The following is a 19,531-nucleotide window of genomic DNA, read 5'->3' as shown; positions in this document are numbered from 1 at the left end:
CAGAGAGCTTGATGTAGGGCTCAATTCCAGAATCATGACCTGAGCCGAAGGCAGATGCTTAGCTGACTGAGCCACCCAGGTACCCTGTGCCTCTTTTTTATAAGAATCTTGTTGGGGGCCTGGGTGGCTCAGTTGGTTAAGTGGCTGACTCGATTTCGGCACAGGTCATCTTGGGGTTGTGAAAGTCCCACATGGGGCTCTGCACTTAGCAGGGAGTTTGCTGGAGATTCCCTTCTTCCCTGCACCCCTTTTCTTAAAATAAATAAATAAATCTTACCAAAAGGAGCTCTTATGATTACATTGGACTCACCTGGATAATCCAGGATACTATTCATCTAAGGGTCATATCTGCAAAGTCCCTTTTGCCATGTAAGGTAACATATTCACAGGCTCTAAGGATTATAATGTAGATAATTTTGGAGGAGGTTCATAATTCAGTCTACTACATATATCTACTGCCACACATCACTTACTATAAAGGGAACCCCCTGGGATGACACAAGCCTTTCAGGACCCCATATCTAGAAACAGAACTCTGTTACCCTCAGGTAATGGTTTGGCCAATGTGTGCAGGGAAGGCAAATCCACAGCAGAATATGTATCACTCCCATCCAAATTGAATCACTGGCCTTTATAGGGTGTAATATAATCAATTTTCTTGCAAGTGGCTGGTTGGTCTTCTTCAGGGATTGTGCTGTATCAGCTTAGTGTTTGTTGGTCTCTTTTACTGGCAGGTTGTACATTTGTCTGTTGCGGTAGCTAAATCAACATTGTTAAGGCATAGAACTATAAGCTCCATGCATAACTTCCATCTCTGCACCATGGCTACTCTGTGCATGTGTTCCCTGTGCCCCCAAAGAGGTAGACAAAAGCAGAAGCTAGCAAATATCAACTGTTGGAATCCATCCAGTCTATGTGGTCATTCATTGTCTCTACCATAATGGGATGTTCTCTGATAGGCATCACCATGTGATTTGATTCAGACTACCACTTTGTGCTCACTCCCATAGGTCCATTCACATGTCTCTTCCACAACCCTCCTTCTCCCCAATCTTTCAATCTTTCTACTTCCAGTTTCTACTACCAATTACCAAAGCCATCTGCCAGTGTCTATGAGTCTTATTTCAGGCCACTGTTCTTTAAGTACAAAATGTATGACATGGACAGTACATGAAGTGTGAACCATTGGGAGGATTTTTCCTCACTACTATTAGATCATAGTGTAGCAGCAGTTCATTTCAGCTTGCACCTACTTACCAAATCAACCTATGCTTGAACCAAGCTCAGCCTTTTTACTCCATCCAGTCTTAAGGGGCTCCATAATCCCACTCAGCCATATTGTTTGAGCTTAGAGGCATGTATCAGTGCAATAATGCAATAATAGTTGTGAATGTAGGAGTCTGACCACACATCAGTCAGTTTACTTGTGCTCTGGCCCTGCTCATGCCCAATCCTGGATATATTACATATTCCAACCGTAGGTTTTGCTGGGCCTACTGGACCTTAGGAGTTAGTGGGTCTGATAAAACTTAGCTCCTAATAGGCAGTTCAACAACTTGACATCTCATGGTGAGGTACTCTGTCTCAGGGTTCAAATAGCCTGCCAGAAGCCATTTTTTCTATAGTGTATGATTTTTTTTTTTAAAAAAAAAGATTTTATTGGGATCCCTGGGTGGCGCAGCGGTTTGGCGCCTGCCTTTGGCCCAGGGCACGATCCTGGAGAACCGGGATCGAGTCCCACGTCGGGCTCCCGGTGCATGGAGCCTGCTTCTCCCTCTGCCTGTGTCTCTGCCTCTCTCTCTCTCTGTGTGTGACTATCATGAATAAATAAAAAAAAAAAAATTAAAAAAAATTAAAAAAAATAAAAAAAAATAAAAAAGATTTTATTTATTTATCCATTAGATACACACACACACACACACACACACACACACACACAGAGGCAGAGAGACAGGCAGAGGGAGAAACAGGCTCCATGCAGGAAGCCCAATGTGGGACTCGGTCCTGGGACTCTGGGATCACACCCTAAGCCAAAAGCAGACACTCAACCACTGAGCCACCCAGGTGTCCCTAGTGTATGATTTTTTTTGCTAAAAGTTTTTTGTTTTTTGTTTTTGGGGAGGTTTTTTTTTGTTTTTGTTTTTTGCTTGTTTCAGAACCTCTGTACTTCTCTTTTGATTTTCCCATGGAAATTTCCCATTCTATAGCATCTTTCCCCATCACTGATATATATAATATCATAGAAAGAAGTAACCCTGCTCTCTCCATAGTGAAGAGATGATGCAGAGCCCTTTACTGTTCTGGGCAGTACTTAAAGCTGGCAGCCATCTGTGTCATTCAGGAAATGTGTCAGAGCAATATTCTCAAGTAAATATTATGCCTGTGGACTCAGAAAAGCCTAGCAAGCATTGTCCTTCCTTTGTGGTAGGAAGTGTGAGATATGATAATTTACCCTTTACTCTGTAGGAGATGTCTGACATGCCTCAAACTACTGGAACCCTAACTTTCAGCATTTCATTGCTCTTGCTAGTACATCTATGGTGCTCAGCAAGAGCAATCTAGTTCCATTGTCTATATAATGAACATTTTCCTTAAGCCTCTCAAAAGCTTGGGCTATTTCACCTACAAGTGCATTCCATCTGCAACAATCCCATTTTAGTTCACCTCTAGTGAAAGTTTCAGCAATCACACAGTTCTACCCATCTCAGGGTTATCATGCTCACCCTACCAGTGATGGTCTGTTATTTTTTTTGTTGCTGCATAATTGTATTGTCATGAACTTAACGGTTGACTATCACGTACTTACTGATGGTTTCTGGTTTCTATACATTAGGAGACTGGGCATGGCTTAGCTCTGTCCTCTGCAACACTGCAATCAAAGTGTCAGCTGGGGCTACAATCTCATCTGAGACTCAACTGAGAAAGGAACAACTTCCAAAGCCATATCGTTTTGGACAGAATTCAGTTCCTTGTTGGCTGCCGGACTGAGGGACTCAGTCCTTATTGAGCTACCATCAGCTCCTTGCCTTCTGTACTCTCCATGTGGTAGCTTACAGATGGCAGTCTTGATCCTTCTGGGTCAGCAAGGAAGAGGAAGCCCTAGTAAGATGGGAGGGAGTATATAATACTAACTTAATCACATATGTGTAATAGTGCACATCCTGTCATTTTTGCCATATTCTATTGGTTAGAGGAAATTTTCAGATCGTACCCCACATAAGGGGAAAGGCTTATATAAGGGCACGTATATTAGGAAATGGAGATCATGGGGTCACTCTAGACACTCTCCATCACAGATGGGATCCCCATTGCCAACCAACCAGTGGATAATCAAGCTCCAACATCCATTTTCAAGTTCACTTTTTTTAGACCACCCCTCATACCAAATGACTTAAGTCAGTTTCCCTGGGAACAGACTTAGAAATGGAGACATACATGCAGGAAGATTATTGTAGAGTGCTTTCAACAACACTGCCTGTGAATGACTGAGGAAAGTAGGATGGGTCAAGAGAGAGAAAGAAATGGAACAGAAATACAGTTGCAACAAAGACTTTAGCTAATCCCATGAAGAATTCTGGAGCTGGAATCGCTCTTCAGAATTAAGGTCAGAGGTCCAGATCTTTGTACACCATACCTACCTGTTATTTGATGCAGACTCCTTCTGGGGATGGAGTGGAACCTTAAGACTGCTCCCTAAAGCCAAGAGTAACTTATGAAAGGGACTTATCTGTCAGCAGCCAGCCGTCAACCCTCCCAGCAGCAAATAAGTGCTGAATAAGTGTCTCAGATCTGGAAGGTTATCGGGGAAGCATGTCACTGCAGAAATCATTAATAAATCCAAAGGCATGATATAAAATATAGTTCAGTGAACTTTCTGATGTTTGACTGGATAAAGCAAGAAAATTTAGGACCCATGGGAATGAGTGGATTTTTATGCTTTTGACTATTTTTTTTTCATAAATATTTCTTCTTTCAGGCAGACTACTCATAGAAGCTAGATGGAAATCACACTCTGACCAGATGTTGGAGCTGGTGTATTGAGTAGGAACATTTTAATCTATAAGTAATAGAATACTTCATTAACAGCAGCTAAGACCATTTAGAGTTCTTTTTCTTGCATAAAAATAAGTTTGAAACTTTGTTCAATGATTCTTTAAGTTCAAGGCCAATGTTAGTGATGCTCTTGGCCTTTATCTCCTACCTCTTGTCTCATGGCTACAGATGTCAGCCATCCTGCCCATTTTTTAAGGTGGAGAGACAGAAGCATTAAGAACAGATTTTCCTTGAACTTGCTGGCTTGAGTTGCATCCGAAAGCCAGCCCTAAATGCAGGAGAGGCTCACAGAGAGTATATTCCACCTTTTCCAGTCTTTAAAATAGAGGCAGGCAAGGAAGGGGATGGGGGTGGATTTGGACTGGGTGTGGCGAATTAATCAATTTTGTTTTCAAATCAGGTTTTTATTTTGCTGACTGAGGTCAGATGCACAAGCTTTACAGACCAAATATGAGATGATAAAATGCCATCATTTGGCTGAGAAGCTAAATCAAGTCTATTATTTGGATGGAACACTATTTGTATCACTTGGGTCCAAACAGGAAAACAGAAGAGCGCATGCCAGGTCATTAAGAGAGGGAACTGAATATAAGGAACTAATTGCAACTGTAGTGAAGGAGCTGAAGAGCCCAAGGAAGGACAAAGGCATCTAAGGATTGATATCTGCAGGAAGCCACTATAATGCCTAGAGCTGGAGAGGCCAAAGGAGGAAATGCTATTACCAGATTCCTGGAGATTACCAGGTCCCAATGAGAACTAGTTCTACAACAAAGGTTACTTGGCTAGAATTGGATCATGGAAGGAAAAGTTGCCCAGCAGGAGTTAAATCACAGAGATGTTGCCCTAAGCAGAAAGAGAGGCTGGGGTTGGATGTTGGGAGGCATGGTTTCTCCCCTCTTCCGACTTCGAAGCATCTGTCTTACTTCATTGGCTGAATCTAACTTGAAGCTAGCTAGCAAAGGAGCCTAGGAAATACAGTTTGCAGACTCATTCCCTTGCTGTACAGAGCAGAGCAGGGAAATGGGAGAAGAATGGACTCAAGAACAGATAAGCAAATTATTGGTACTCCATCCCACCTGCATGTAGAGGTAGACTTTAGGAATACTTGTGTGGAAGCCACAGTTTTTCTCTAGAAACAATGTTGTCTTTGCTCTACCACATAATTTCATTCCCAGTATGTGACTTCATACAGATAAGATTATTTTGACTAAACTAAGAAAATACTGTCACCAAAAATTAGGAAAGCATGAACTATTTTTCATCTATTATATGTTTTAAAAACTTAAACAGCTTCTGGCCCAGTTTGAAGCCAAACTTGATGTGATAAAAAGAGGAAAAATCTTTTTAAGATAATTAATTATGAAGAACCAGTAAGTCAACTTATTTTTACTTTCAAAGTATAAAAGTAAAAATATTGATCAAAACAGGAAGTTGAACTAGGTGGGGCTAAGACTTTGATGTTAATTACAGATAAATTAGCAGAGAAAGTGAGCCATGGATGGTATATAATTTTTGACCCTAGAAGTATACCATAGCCATCAGCCAATTGAGAAGAAACTATAATCTGTTTTGACTATTGTGTGTCAAAAATGCAACCATCAGTTAGAATTCTAAAAACTCCCTGAATTTAATGAAAGTAAGCAATATGTTTTGTGAATTAACAAATCATACAAGAGCAGAGTGTTTTAGGGAAACATGTAAACTTTGGATTCTATTCTTCTTATCATATCAAGATATAGTATATCTGTATTTGTGAAAAGGACTCTGTTAAGAAACATACTTCTAAATCCAAATATATCTAACTCAAAGTGTATAACTGTTTCTTCCTCTAGCACAAGACTGGGACATACCTCAAATAAGGGAGACCATACATACTATTAAAAATAATAGTTATTCCTCACAGGCACTGTGCTAAGCAAGGCCTTCATATATATTATTTAATGTAATCCTCAAAGAATTTAATAAAGTAGGTACTCTTATTAACCTCATTTTATTGATGAGAATACATAGCCTGAATGAGGGTACATTACAAGTCTTTAAAGTAAGATCACATCTAGTGTAATAATTTTAGAGCCATTTAGATATATCTCGATATCTGAATTAGCCAAGAACTTTCTTTTCTTTTCTTTTTATTTTTAGATTTTATTTATTTATTTGAGAGAGAGAGGGCACAGAGTGAGAGTAGAGTGAGAGGGAGAGAGAGGGATAGGCAGACTCTCTGCCCTATATAGGGCTCCATCCTAGGACCTGAGATCACGACCTGAGCCAAAGGCAGACATTTAACCAATTGAGTCACCCAGGTGCTCCAGCCAAGAAGTATTTTAAAAATAATATATTTTGAGGAGATTTTGATGTGATAAAATTACTATTGTGTAAGAATTTCAATAGTCCATTAGGGTTTAGGGAGATATGATTTAATTATTAAACTAACCTTAGTAATACTGGCCAACTTAGTAATTTATAAGCTAGAGTGAAGTTTTTAAGGTTAAAATGCAAGGTTCTTACATTTCTCTTTCAAAGAGTTACACTTTATATGACTTTATCATTTGTGAAAGCTTTTGGTCTAAAATGCATCATAACAATAAAATTCTTAAAATATGACTTGCATTCAAATATTTATTACTAAATTTCACATACTTCAAGGAATATCTTTACATTTAGAATAATTTTTTTCAGGGCTGAAAATATCCATATACACCTCAAGCCCCCTAGCATCTAAATTTTTTATTTATAGGAAAACGTAGACATTAAATTTGTATCATTAAAAACTAATATGAATAAAAAGAGAAAAGCATAAACTCTTCATGCCTACAAATTAGTGAATCTTCCAATGCTTTAAAAATAACATTTGTTTAAAACAAAAGGGCAAGATATCTAGGGGATCCAGTATGTAATTTTTGTTTAAAAGAATTTAAATTGTGATGTTGAACCTTTTTGTTCATTTCAGAGATTTAAATATGTACATAAAATGATTTTCATTTTAAAGTGCACATAGTCATTTTGTCAAGAATGTAGAATCATGGGTCCTTAAGGGAAGGTTACCAAAGAGTGAAATATTTATTCACTCTTCAAACTTGAGCATTTTTTTCTTCCAAATTGTTCTTAGCTACTAAGTTTGTTTTAAAATGGTCTCAGCTATCAATTTCGTTTTAAATGTTCAATACTGTTGTACAAATTTGGGAAACAAATCCAACTCCTAACTTGACCATAGCATTTTCAGCAGTCTTGATATTCTTCATAACATACATGCTTCCTGTGTTTGTAATCTTATAGCTGTAGCACAACATTAACCTTTAAATGAAACTAACAACATCAATCATTGTCCTCTTACATACACTTTAGGGTTTCTGCCTGTTATTTACTACATCAGCACCGATGGCTTCCTTTAAAAAAAGAAAAAAAGAACCACCACCAAAAAACATATCCTTAAAGATATGAAGTACAAAAAATACATAAATTCTAAGAGTTCAGAAAACTGTATTCCCAGGTTTGCAATTCAAGTAGGAAGGAGAGACAAAAATCTATGATCATATATATGAAAGATGAAGCCATAGTCTTGCACGATCGTTGAGGAGAGATGCTTTTGAGAAATGAACATGATTACCAACCACAACGACTGAAAAATACTACGCATGTGTTTCCTTTATAAAAGGGGTCAGGGCCAGGATTTGCCTTAGTGCAATGTAATATTCTTTGCGGGGCGATTGTGTCCTGAAGTGTGGTCCAGCCAATTCTGACACCCAACCCGCCCGGTACTCCCTCCACGGCCCCCACCCTCCCTGCAAACCAAAGCACACACACGCCCAGCCTGGCCAGAAGATAAAGCTAAGATGGCAGCGCGGAAAGTGCAGGAGCCGCGCTCGGTGCGGCTGGAAAAACAAAAGCAAATCCCCCTGTATTCTCTCATGCTGCATTTTCTTGAATAACAAGAGCCCCCCCACCCCACCCCGCAAACACACACGCACACACACAGGCAGTGTGAAGCATGCAGTAGTAGTGCAGAGGGGACTCTTGCTTTGCACGCGGCGAGAAACCCACATCTGCCGTCTGCAGCGACGGCTCAGGTGGCCCTCGCGACTTGCCTTGGGGACCACCCACCCCTCACAGCCCCTTTGGCCGCGGAATTAAGGGTGACTCCAAACGCCCTTTCGACCCCGGTAGGCGTCCGGTTCCCCGCCAACCCCAGGGAGGCTTCCCCAGCGCGCAGCTGCCGCGGCAGGGAGCTGTAGCAGCGCCCAGGGAGCGCGCGGCGCCCAGGCGGGAAGGAGAGGTGGCGGAGGAGGAAACACGCGGCCCTGGCTACCAGTCTAGAGCGCAGCGGCCGTTGCCGCTGCCGTGGAAGGAAATGCGGCCAACAGCCACAGAAACGCCACTCTCCGCCACCTAAGTGAGCATGTGTGCGACTCCGCGCACGCCTAGTTGCGCCGCTCGATGACAACGGGTTTCCTAGGCGATTATCCAGTTCCCGGGTTTTGCGTGCACCCAGAAGGCTCAGGAAGGGGCCTGCCTGGGACTGAAACAAGTGGTGAAAACTGGAGCGAAATTCAGGGGTGGGAGGAACTCTGAGAACCATGCAGCGGATGGATCAGTACCCCCCTAGAAACTCCTAGAGCACCGTGACCCATCGAGCCACTACCTACCCCCCCCTCCCCCCCCCAACTGGAAATGCTTCTCTGGGCAGGCAACGCTCATTCATTCCTTCAGCCAATACCTGGTTCCCTCCCGCTTAGAGCTAGAGCCTGTGCTAGGAGCTGAGAATGATATGGGGGAACAGACACCATTCCTGTCCCCACTGAAAAGTCTAGTGCTTTGTCTTGTGTGTTACAGTTTGTCAAAAGCCATGTGCCAAGGTGGACACCCTAGATGTTTGAAGTCCTCCTACAATCTCATGCAATATTACTTTGACCGTTATTCATAGGATGAAGTTGATCCAGAGACATACATACAAAAGAGCAGAGTCAGGATCTAAATTCTGGTTTGTCAGAGCCCTGTTGGCTACCTGGCTGGCTGCTCAACAGTCAAGAGCCAGGCCTGCAGCTCCTACTTATTCAGGCCTGTGACTAACTGTCCTAGTACTTCACTGCCTCTATACCTTGTTTTTGGGTTGGGGGTGAGGCTTCCTGCTCAACACTGAGGTGTGTAACTGTGCTGAAGCATCAGGACAGGAATTTAGTTTAAGAAATAATTACTGGTGACCTGCTATGTGCCAGTTTCTGGAACAGGGGCTGAGGAAGACACAAAGATAAACAAGAAGCTCTTGTTTGTGAGCTCATAGTTGAGGAAACTAGTATAAGACCTGTTTTAACAGGGCTACTCCTAGTGCTAAAAGATACCATGACTTCCCATTGCCAGTCATTTGTACCCCCATGTTTTCATTATTTCATTTGTAGCTTTCTTTTTGTTTTTAAATCAAAATGACATCCATATATTAAAGCCCCAGGTAAAAGGCACTGCCTCAGCACTCTCTCCCCACAAAAAGCTAGAATTAATTCATGTCTCCACTCCTTGTTTATATTTTTCAAAACACTAAACAAGGGTTTGTTTTTTTTTTGAAAGATATTTATGGAAAGCATAGACTTAAGAGCTAGTAAGTAGAGGGGTGCTTGGGTAGCTCAGTCAGTGGAGCATGGACTCATTCTTTTGGCTTCAAGGGTCCTGGGATAGAGCCCATCCCTCCCCTGTAGGGCTCAGGCTGAACAGGGAATGGGCTAGAAGATTCCCTCTGCCCTCCCTCTCTCCTCCCTTGAATACAAGCAAGTGCATGTGGGCTCTCTTGTGCTCTCTCTCAAATAAATAAATAAATAAATAAATAAATAAATAAATAAATCTTTTTATTTTATTCATGATTTTATCTTACTTATTTTTTTTAGGTTTCATTTGAGACCTAAATGAGACACAGACACAGGCCAAGGGAGAAGCAGGCTCCACACGGGGAGCCCCACATGGGATTCAATCCCGGGTCTCCTGGATCACACCCTGGGCTGAAGGTGGCACTAAACCGCTGAGCCACTGGGGCTGCCTAATAAATCTTTTTAAAGAAAGTTAGTAAGTAGATAGAGAAAATACTACTATTTTGACAGGACGAGGAAACGATTTTTTTCAGGAGTATAAATTAGCCAAACTCTTCAAATTGAGAGTCAAGTAGAAAAACACTTAGGAATCAGGGTTTCTTGGCACATGCATTTCTAGAGCACCTACTTCTAAGGGGTTAGTAGAATGGCTTGGCACAAGGGACTCAGCAAATGTTACATTTTAATAGATAAAAGGATAAGATCTTTGGTAGATAATGACATTTTCAGATGTTGCACACAGTCACAATTAACAGCTTCAGGTCATTTTCAAGAATTATCTCTAATAATGTTAAGTCTGGGCAGAAAAAGATAAGCCATTAAGTGGCCGCTGTCAAGAGATAAGAGTGCGCTCTAAGGGGTCAGGTAATATGTAAGGAAAGTACTACTGCATTAAGGTTTAGCTCTGATGTCAATGTTGAGAATAAGAATTTAGGAATGTGAATGATCTGTGAATTCTACTGTCTTATCTGTGAATTCTACTTTCAGAATGCACTAGCTTACTACCTGTTTTTCGAGGTAAAAACCATTTTAATCCTAATGATAAAAAATCCAAAATAAAATCACCAGAGAGATACTAATTTGGCTGGCCTTCTCTGCCTTTGATTCTAAAGTAACCAGCGCTGTTCCCAGTGCATCTTCACGCTGGCAGCACACATTTTGAGGAAAAAGTAGCCGAAAAATGCATAACACTCATTTTCTGACGGGGGGGCCGGGGGGTGGGACACACATTCCCTCTCTCAGGTCCAAGTTCTCTCACCTGGAGGGGAACCCCATTACCTGAAGCCAAGAGCCTGTAGCTGAGTCCTCTCAGCACTTTCCTTACTCTTCCTCAGGCTGCCAGTAAAACCCGGAGAAGCGGATTTCCTTCGGACTCGGCACAACTCAAACACCCCACACCCAAAGGCCTGAGGCGGAGGGAGTGGTGGCGAGGGGGGGAGGGGAGGGAGAGGGGTTGGGGTTACTGAGCATGTGCGAGGAGTGGCGCATGCCCAGTGCGGCCGGCAGCTTCCCATTGCGGGTAGCCCCGGCGGTGGCGGCGGCGGCAGAGGCGGCAGCGGCGGCACCGCCTCCTCCTCACACTCCCGAGGTGGCGGGGTTAGATGAGCGGCCCCAGTAGCGGCGAGGACGGCGCAGGGGGGAGAAGGAGAAGACGGAGGAGAAGGAGGAGGACGCTGTCTTTGTAGTCTCCTGCCGCGGGAGCGAGAGGCCGCCGCCGGAGCCGTCGTCGTCGGAAAAGGGCTGTGTGTGCGCGCGCGTGTCTGCTTGCCCGGCCCGCAGGGACGAGGCGGCGGCGGCGGCGAGGATGATGATGTGCTCGGCGACCGCCTCCCCCGCCGCCGCCTCCTCGGGGCCCGGCGGGGACGGCTTCTTCCCAGCCGTCACCTTCTCTTCCTCCCCGGCGCCGGGGGCGCTGTTCATGCCGGTTCCCGAGGGTTCCGTGGCTGCCGCGGGGCTGGGGCTGGGGCTGCCGGCCGCGGACTCCCGGGGTCACTACCAGCTGCTGCTGTCAGGCCGGGCCCTGGCCGACCGCTACCGGAGGATTTACACAGCTGCGCTCAGTGACAGGGACCAGGGGGGCAGCAGCGCCGGACACCCAGCCTCCAGGTGCGTCTCCGGTGGCCTTCTCGAGCCACGCCGCATGTGTGTGCGTGCATGCGCGTGTATGCATGTAGAAGAGCATGCATGTGTGCCTGCGTACCCGTTTACCGAGCGCTTGGCGCTTGGGTGGTGGAAGCACTTAACGGAGAGAGGAGGGTGCGGTGGCAACAATTTCTGCCCAGTGCGTGTGACTGTCTTTGTAGGGGGTCAGCGAGAGTGGGAGGGAGGTAAGCATGTGATGTTAGAAAAGGTGATGGTGCCGGTCGGTTATGACACGTGTGTGTGTGTGTGTGTGTGTGTGTGTGTGTGTATTGTTGAGGAAGGAGGAGGGAATTGGTAGAGGGCGAGAAGGCATTGCACGGAGAGAATTTCCAAGAGCGGTGAGGGAAGTGGCGTTTCCAGTATCTCTGCCGCAATGGTATTTGCACGTATCTTATCCCTCGCCGCTCCCTCCCCCCCCCCCCCCGCCAAGATATTCCATCCTCCACTTTCCACCTCCCTTAAAAAAAAAATCTGCCTTTCACTAAGGGGAGCAATGGTATAGGTTAAGGGTAGTGTTATATATATATGTATATATATATATGTAGTTTTAGATAATCATGCTGTTGTATAAAGCATGGAGTTTTAAAGAGATTTATGCAAAGGAGATGCAGATGGAGATTTATGTGGATGTGAAAGGTGCCTGATGGAGATTTTTAGGGCTGTACTTTGATAACTGGACCTTTTGGTATTCTGGAGATGTGATTGCAGCTGCACTTGTGTTCTGACGTCCTATCAGCCATTTCCCTTTATCTTATGTTCTGTTTCCTCTTGTCACTTATAGGCTTTAGGGTATTGGGGGCCAAGGGGGTTTTGTGGGGAAAGGGGGAAAGCTATAGAACTTCGAAATATGACTGCTTATACAGTGTTTAGCTGCCACCAACTAGAAAATTTGAGTAGCTCCTACATCTCTTCCTAGGCTCCCTGCATCTTCATCTTTCTTGATGTAGATTTTAAATCACTTTCATTTTCTTTTTCTTAAAATGTGGGTGTCTTTTTGCTGAGGGCTGTCCTATTGTTTTCTTTTCCATGTCCTCACATGCCACATACCCTGAAGGATGATGACTGACTTGTTTCACCAGCTTGGCTTTGACAGTGGTAATTGGGAGTTGGCTTCATCTTTTTTTTTTTTTTTCCTCACAGCTTCTTGCAACACATGGGGAAAGCATAGTAGTATTTTGTCAAATAAGCTACAGAGCTTACTGTATTTATTGAATGTGCAGTGTCTTAGGCAATAACAAGATGTCCTTTCATTATGAAAGGGACTAGGCTGTTAAGTCAGGTATTTGTAGTTTACCATTGTGTACTAGGGTTCTTATCTATTGCAGAATTGTGAAGATGGAGCTTTGTTCACACTTTTTCTGGGTAAACCAGTCTTCTCATGTCTAATTGTTTACAGGATTGAGCAGTTTATCATATGGATATAAACATATGTAACTACCTTTTGCTATCTAAACTGAAGACCACAATGACACAAATCTATTTCTTGATCATATTTTTGAAAACAGCACAAAACCTCAATGGACAGTTTGCTCTGATAGGTATAATTTTGAGCTTTGAGTCTGAATTATGTCACTCTAGGTACATTTTTACAAACCTCCCTCAAAGAATTTATTTTGTATGTTGTTCCAGACTTCTAATTTGTGACTGAAATTCCTATTTTAACTTTCTACTAGTATACTTGTGTAATAATACAATTTTGTGTATCTAGAACCATATTAGCAGTTTTAGACAAAATTAATATAGAATAATTGCATATATGGCATTTATTAGTGATTTTTGATCATTGATCCATTTTTGTACAAACTGTCAATTACAATTAATGGAAGAATTAGTTGAAATATTTCAAAAAGTAGTCATGGAAACCAGGCTTAAGTTGTGTAATATTGCCTTCTAGTGCTTATTCAGAACATTATTGCTTATTTTAGTTCACATTATTTTATCTAAGTGAGCTGCTTAATCCTTTATTGAGGATTTGCATAAGAATTCAATCACATTTTTGTTAAATATGACTGGGCAAGTGGAACTAGGATTTAGGTTGTGAATGAATGGTATAATTATTTGAATAGGGACACTAGAAGATGAAATATTTCAGAGACATAGAATGGAGCAAGAGCAGAGTATGAAGCCCTAGTGAGCTTCAAATTTAAAGATGTGAGAGAAAAAAAATAAAAGATGTGAGAGAAAGGAGACAGTGAAGAAAGCTGAAAAGATGAAAAAATTAAGACAGCTGTGAGACAGTGGCACCTCTGGTCTTAAGAAAGATTGAAAGTCTTCAGTGTTAAATCCTTAAAAAAAGTGAAAGCACTTTCCAGGTCACTGATAACTTTTAAGGAAGTGGTCATAGAGAGATATGAGGAGTCTTTGAGAGATGTTGGTGGTAACAGGGAATTGCAGAGTTGAGGGAAGGATATTCAAATATGGGAGAGTGGGTGGGAAATTATCAGTAAGTGGAGGAGGAGAAATTAAAGAAGTGAGCGAGGGTTTAATTAATAGAGAGAGGTCAAAGAAGTCCCTGACTCAGGGACAGGTTTAAGATGTCAAGTGGAGAAGTTAGCAGTTTAAAAAAATTAAAGGCTAATTTTCCTTTATTATAGAAAGGGAGGAGTTAAGTATTTATAAAGACTAGAGTTTATGGAGGATAAGAACTGAATCCTATTCATTCTCGTAATCTCAACGTATAGCACAAACTTTGGCATCCATTTTGTGAAATACCGAGTGTCTGTTGTGTATCAGGCTCTGTTTTATGTGCTGAAGATGTACCAGTGAGCAAAATAGATGAGGTCTCTACTCTCTTGGAACTTCTACTCTAGTGGGGACAAATAAATAACTGGTAGTTTCAGGTATTGATAAGTAACTATAAAAGAATTTGATTTCATGTGATAGATGATTTATAGTGGGGAGCTATATTAAGGTGTTTAGGACAGGTCTCAAGATTTAAGTTGAATCTGAATCATAATGGTGGTAAGGCAGATCTAGAGGAAGAGTGTTTTAGGAAATTATAAAGGCTCTGAGATGGGAACAAGGTTGTGTTCAAGTAACAAAAATAAGGCAAATGAGTTATGTCAGTGTTGAATGAATTAATTACTATGGATTATATTTTACATGTCCTGTGGGGTAGTTGAGGGATAGAAGCCTAATGGAGTCAGTGACTTTGATAGCATTTTAGTGAAGTGGTTAAGCGCTTGGACTCTGAAGCTAGGTTGGTTTTAAATTCTGGCTCTACCACTTTTTAGCTGTGTGACCTTGGGCATATAATATATTTGTTTCAAATTTAAAAAAATTTTATTGTAATATAATTGGCATATAACATTGTTAATTTTAGGTGTATCACATAATAATTCCATTTTGGTATATATTGTGAAGTGATCACCATAATAAGCATAAACATTTATCAGTTCCTTTTTTTTTTCTTGTGATGAGAACTCTCACAAGATTTACTTTCAGCAACTTTCAGATATATATTATTAATGATAGTCACCGTGCTGTACATTTTTTTAAAAAGATTTTATTTATTCATGAGACACACACACACACACACACACACACACACACAGAGAGGCAGAGACACAGGCGGAGGGAGAAGCAGGCTCCATGCAAGGAGCCCGATATGGGACTTGATCCCAGGTCTCCAGGATCACGCCCTGAGCCGAAGGCGGGCACCAAATGGTATGGTATTTGTTTTTGTATGACTTATTTTACTGAGGGTAATGCCCTCAAGATTCATCTACAGTGTTGTAAATGGCAAGATTTCTTTTTTTTATGGCTGAATAATATTCCACTGTGTGTGTGGGATGTGTGTGTGTGTGTATGTGGCATGTGTATGTTTTTATGTATATGTGTATATATATATGTATGTACATACATACCACATTTCCTTTATCATTCATCCATTGATGGACACTTAGTTTACTTCCATGTCTTGGCTATTGTGAATAATGCTGCAACAAACATGGAATACAGTTTTTGGGTTAGTGTTTTCATTTCCTTTGGATAAATACCCTGAAGTGGAATTGCTGGATCATATGATCGCTCTATTTTTTAATTTTTGAGGAACCTCCATACAGTTTTCCATAATGGCTGTACCAAATTACATTTCTATCAACAGTGCATAGGGTTCCCTTTTCTCTACATCTTTGCCAATACTTATTATTTTTTATCTTTTTGATTATAGCCATTTTAATAGTTGTGAGGTAATAATCTCATTGTGGTTTTGATTCACATTTCCCTAATGATTAGTGATAATGAATATCTTTTCATGTGCCTGTTGGCCATCTGTGTGTGTCTTTGGAAAAATGTCTTTTCAGGTCCTCTGTCCGTTAAAAACGGACAATTCAATTAATAAACTGAATGATTATTATCATTTGTTTCTGCTGTTGTATGAGTTCCTTATATATTATGAATATTAACCTCTTATCAGATAGGTGGTTTGCAAATATTTTCTCGCATTTTGTAGTTTGCCTTTTCATTTTATTGATAGTTTCCTTTGCTGTCCAGAAGCTTTTTATTGTGATGTAGTCCCATTTGTTTATTTTGCTTATACATAGACTGGGGATAATGATAATGAGAACTGCTTTGTAGATTAAATGAATCCATATATGTAAAGTGTTTGGCACATTAAGTGCTATTAAATATTATTGATTTCTTTTGAGAGTGAAGGGGCAGATGGAGTTTGAGGAATTAAAGAAGAGGCAAAGATCATGTCTTACTCTTATTTTTGGTTTCAGTGATTGTAATGAATGTGAAAAGAATGATTTCATTTATTCATCGACTCACTAAGTATATTTTTGAATGAATGAACCAGTCAAAATTAGGACATTAACTTGGGGAAAGAGGGAGGATTGGAAATTAGTAAAGGAATGTTTGATCAAGTCTAAGTGAGAATGGCAAAATAGCATCACATTTGAGAAGAACTATATAGCACAATGGCTAAATCTGCCTTAGAAGCAGACCTCCTGAGTTCAAATCCCAGTTCTACCTTTCTCTATCTAAGTTGGGCAAATTAATTAGCATTTCTTTGTCTGTTTCTTTACCTGTAACCTTATAGGGTTATTAAAAGGACATTGTTGCCTATGCAGGGTAAGTACTAAATGTCAGCTGCTGCTGCTGTTATTATTAAAATTATATATATAAAATTTCAGTCAGCATAATATTTTTAAGTTTTCCTACTCAACAACAAAATGAGAAAAACTGTTGGTTGAGTTAGTTCAAGATTAAAATGTGATCGGAGACAAAAGAAAAAAAAGAAAGTGAAAGTTTTTGATGACATTGATCTTTTGGTAAAAAGGAAAGTGATGCCAAGGAGGGAACTGATAGACTGGGAGATAAAGAGGACTCAGGGGCTGTGGGTTGAAGTGGTAGAAGAGCAAAATGGAAGCAATAGAGGAGATTATGGTTAAAATGGGGAGTTGCTTTTCTTCTCTAAGCTAAACCCACTTAGTTCCTTCAGCTGCTTTATCTCAGATGCATGGGATTTTGGTTTTAAGAGGTTAAGTAGCCAGTTAATCCAACAAAGGTTCAGGGATTATTCCTTGGTGCTAACCATTGGCCCTATAAAGATTTATAAAACATAGTTTCTGTATTTGAGTTTATTGTTTGGGAAATGGTGAAAAATACAAAGGCAAGTACTTAGAAAAGTGTTAAAGGAATTGGTATTCTGGGTTGGCATGAAAGCATGAGTAAAAGGCAAGAAAGCACAGTTTGTGTGCAGGTAATGGTAAGAATTCTGTTAGAGGGATCTTGTAGGTGTTATGAGGGAGAGTAGTGGGAGTTCATTCTGGAGAGGGAGGCTTTAGAGAGGGTAAGGTAGCTTGAACACTAAGGTAAAAATTAGATTTTATTTAGTAGACATTGATGGTTTTGAGCTATAAAGAGACATTGTAGGAGTATTTTAGTAAGTGATGTGGGATTGAGAAATTAGATTTTATTGGGAAATTAGAATTTATATATCTATATTTGTGATTAAGTAATAATTTGTTTCATATAGCTCTTCTATATGGGATTGGGAAATTAGAATTTATATATCTATATTTGTGATTAGGTAATAATTTGTTTCATATAGCTCTTTTATCTATGGAATCCTATATAAACACATTTTAAGGCAAAAACTGCTTTGTTGTTATATTGGTAGGTAGAAATGAAATAAATTAGTCCTAGCTCAAGATAAGAGAAAATCTTGTGTTTAGGCTTAAAAATGAAAATATTAATATAAAAATACTTCTGTATTTTTAAGATATTTATTTTAAAATTCAACAGAATAGTCAGAATACTCTTCTTAAGAAATTTAAAAAAATTAAGGTTTTTTTGGAGTTGAGTCAGGTTTTTCAAGGTTTAATTTACATACAATAAAATTCACCCTTTTAAAATGTTCATTTGAAGGGTCTTAGAACCATCACCACAGTCAAGTATAGAATATGTCCATCCCCCATAAAAGTTTTTATAGATAATTCCCTCCTGCCTCTAGCCCCTGACCACCATAGATCAATTTTTTTTGTCATTAATATTTTACCTTTTGTAGAATGTCTTATAAATCTAGTTCTTTGAGGGCAGGACCCCAGATACTGTTAGTCTTCAAGTCTTCTATCCCTGTATTTCCTGTAAATGAGAGGATTTAAAGCTTCGTTAGGTTTGGGTTAAACAGTTTTTAGCAAGAATATTTTGTATATAGTGCTAAATACTGCATATTGCATCCCATCCAGATGTTTTCAGGTTGTGTCACTGTTTAATAATGCTCAGTCTAATTACTTGGGTAGGATGGTACCCACTAGATCTCTCCTGTAAATGTTTCCTTTTTTATGTGCAATAAGCAGGTAATTATGGGTCATAACTTTGGTATGCTGTGAATATCTTTCACCTAATGATATCAATCCTTTTATAATCCTTGTCTGAATCAGTTACTTCATTAAGGGTTTCAAAATGATGATTTTTATAAATCTGTTATTTTTTCTGTATTTATTAGCTGGTGCTCTTCTGCAAAGAGTTGTTTTCTCTCATCAACTGGTGATGAACTGTGATCCTCCTAGGAAGGCAGTGTAAATGCTTAATTCTCTCTCCTCATTAACCAAATTAGTGTGATACTCCAGTATTGGTGTCATGGGTGCTTGGTTCACTACCCAGATCCCTCTGTTTAGGTACAACTTCCCCTAGCTTTTGGGAATACTGGCAGCTAAAACTGATTGCAGCTAAGTCCCTTTCCAGGCATTCCCTAGGCCAACAGGACTGCTTCCCTCAAAGTCATGCCTCTTCTTCAGAGTCAGCCTACATTCAATGCCTATTCTCTTTAGGAATACATATGTTTCGCCCTTTTACCCTAGGGCAGGACAACCTTGAATAAGTTACACTCTTAACACCAGAGCTCCATATGGGATTGACTGAGTCCTTCCCGTGACTCCCATTACAGTTCAGCTCATTCCTCTCTTCTGTTTTAACTTCCTTCATCTCCCATAGTTGTTGGTTCAGGGTTTACACAGGTAAACTTCTGTGTGCAGATCTCCATTTCAGAGTCTATTTCCTGGGGAGCCTTACCTAAAACGGTTGTGGTGCCAGGAGTGGTCCTGAGGAAGTAGACTTTAAAATGGGATTTTGGAACTGGATTATCTGCTGGCTGGCTGGCTGGCACAGTGAAAACCCCACTTTGACTTGTAGATGGAGTCATGATACTAATAACCCGTGGCATACACTGTGGCTGTGCATTTGTTAAAACTTTCGGTAGTGGTGAATTGGAATTAAATTCCTGTAGAAGGGAATACACTGATGGGTACAAATATTTT

The 19,531-nt window shown here is 40.7% G+C and overlaps 2 protein-coding genes across 33 annotated transcripts in view; one reads left to right on the top strand and one right to left on the bottom strand.

Annotated features, from left to right (window-relative positions):
- Positions 1-11,147, bottom strand: part of SCEL (sciellin) — a 294,897-nt gene extending 283,750 nt beyond the window's left edge. For 5 of the 9 annotated variants that reach the window (XM_072760822.1, XM_072760832.1, XM_072760807.1 and 2 more), the window contains exon 1: positions 10,902-11,023. The gene's annotated coding sequence lies outside the window, so the exon portion shown is untranslated. Of the gene's footprint in view, positions 1-10,881 lie in introns of all 9 variants that reach the window. The other 4 variants (XM_072760824.1, XM_072760813.1, XM_072760800.1 and 1 more) reach the window with 4 other exon arrangements.
- Positions 11,116-19,531, top strand: part of MYCBP2 (MYC binding protein 2) — a 266,736-nt gene continuing 258,320 nt past the window's right edge. For all 24 annotated transcript variants that reach the window (XM_072760790.1, XM_072760789.1, XM_072760784.1 and 21 more), the window contains exon 1: positions 11,116-11,729. In XM_072760790.1, the coding sequence (XP_072616891.1) occupies positions 11,428-11,729 (302 nt within the window). In that variant the 5' untranslated portion in view covers positions 11,116-11,427. The remainder of the gene's footprint in view (positions 11,730-19,531) is intronic.

The sequence above is a fragment of the Vulpes vulpes genome, chromosome 6 (assembly GCF_048418805.1).
Source record: "Vulpes vulpes isolate BD-2025 chromosome 6, VulVul3, whole genome shotgun sequence".
NCBI lineage: Eukaryota > Metazoa > Chordata > Mammalia > Carnivora > Canidae > Vulpes > Vulpes vulpes.
Note: the sequence above shows the minus strand (reverse complement) of the source record. Positions and strands in the feature narration are given on the sequence as shown.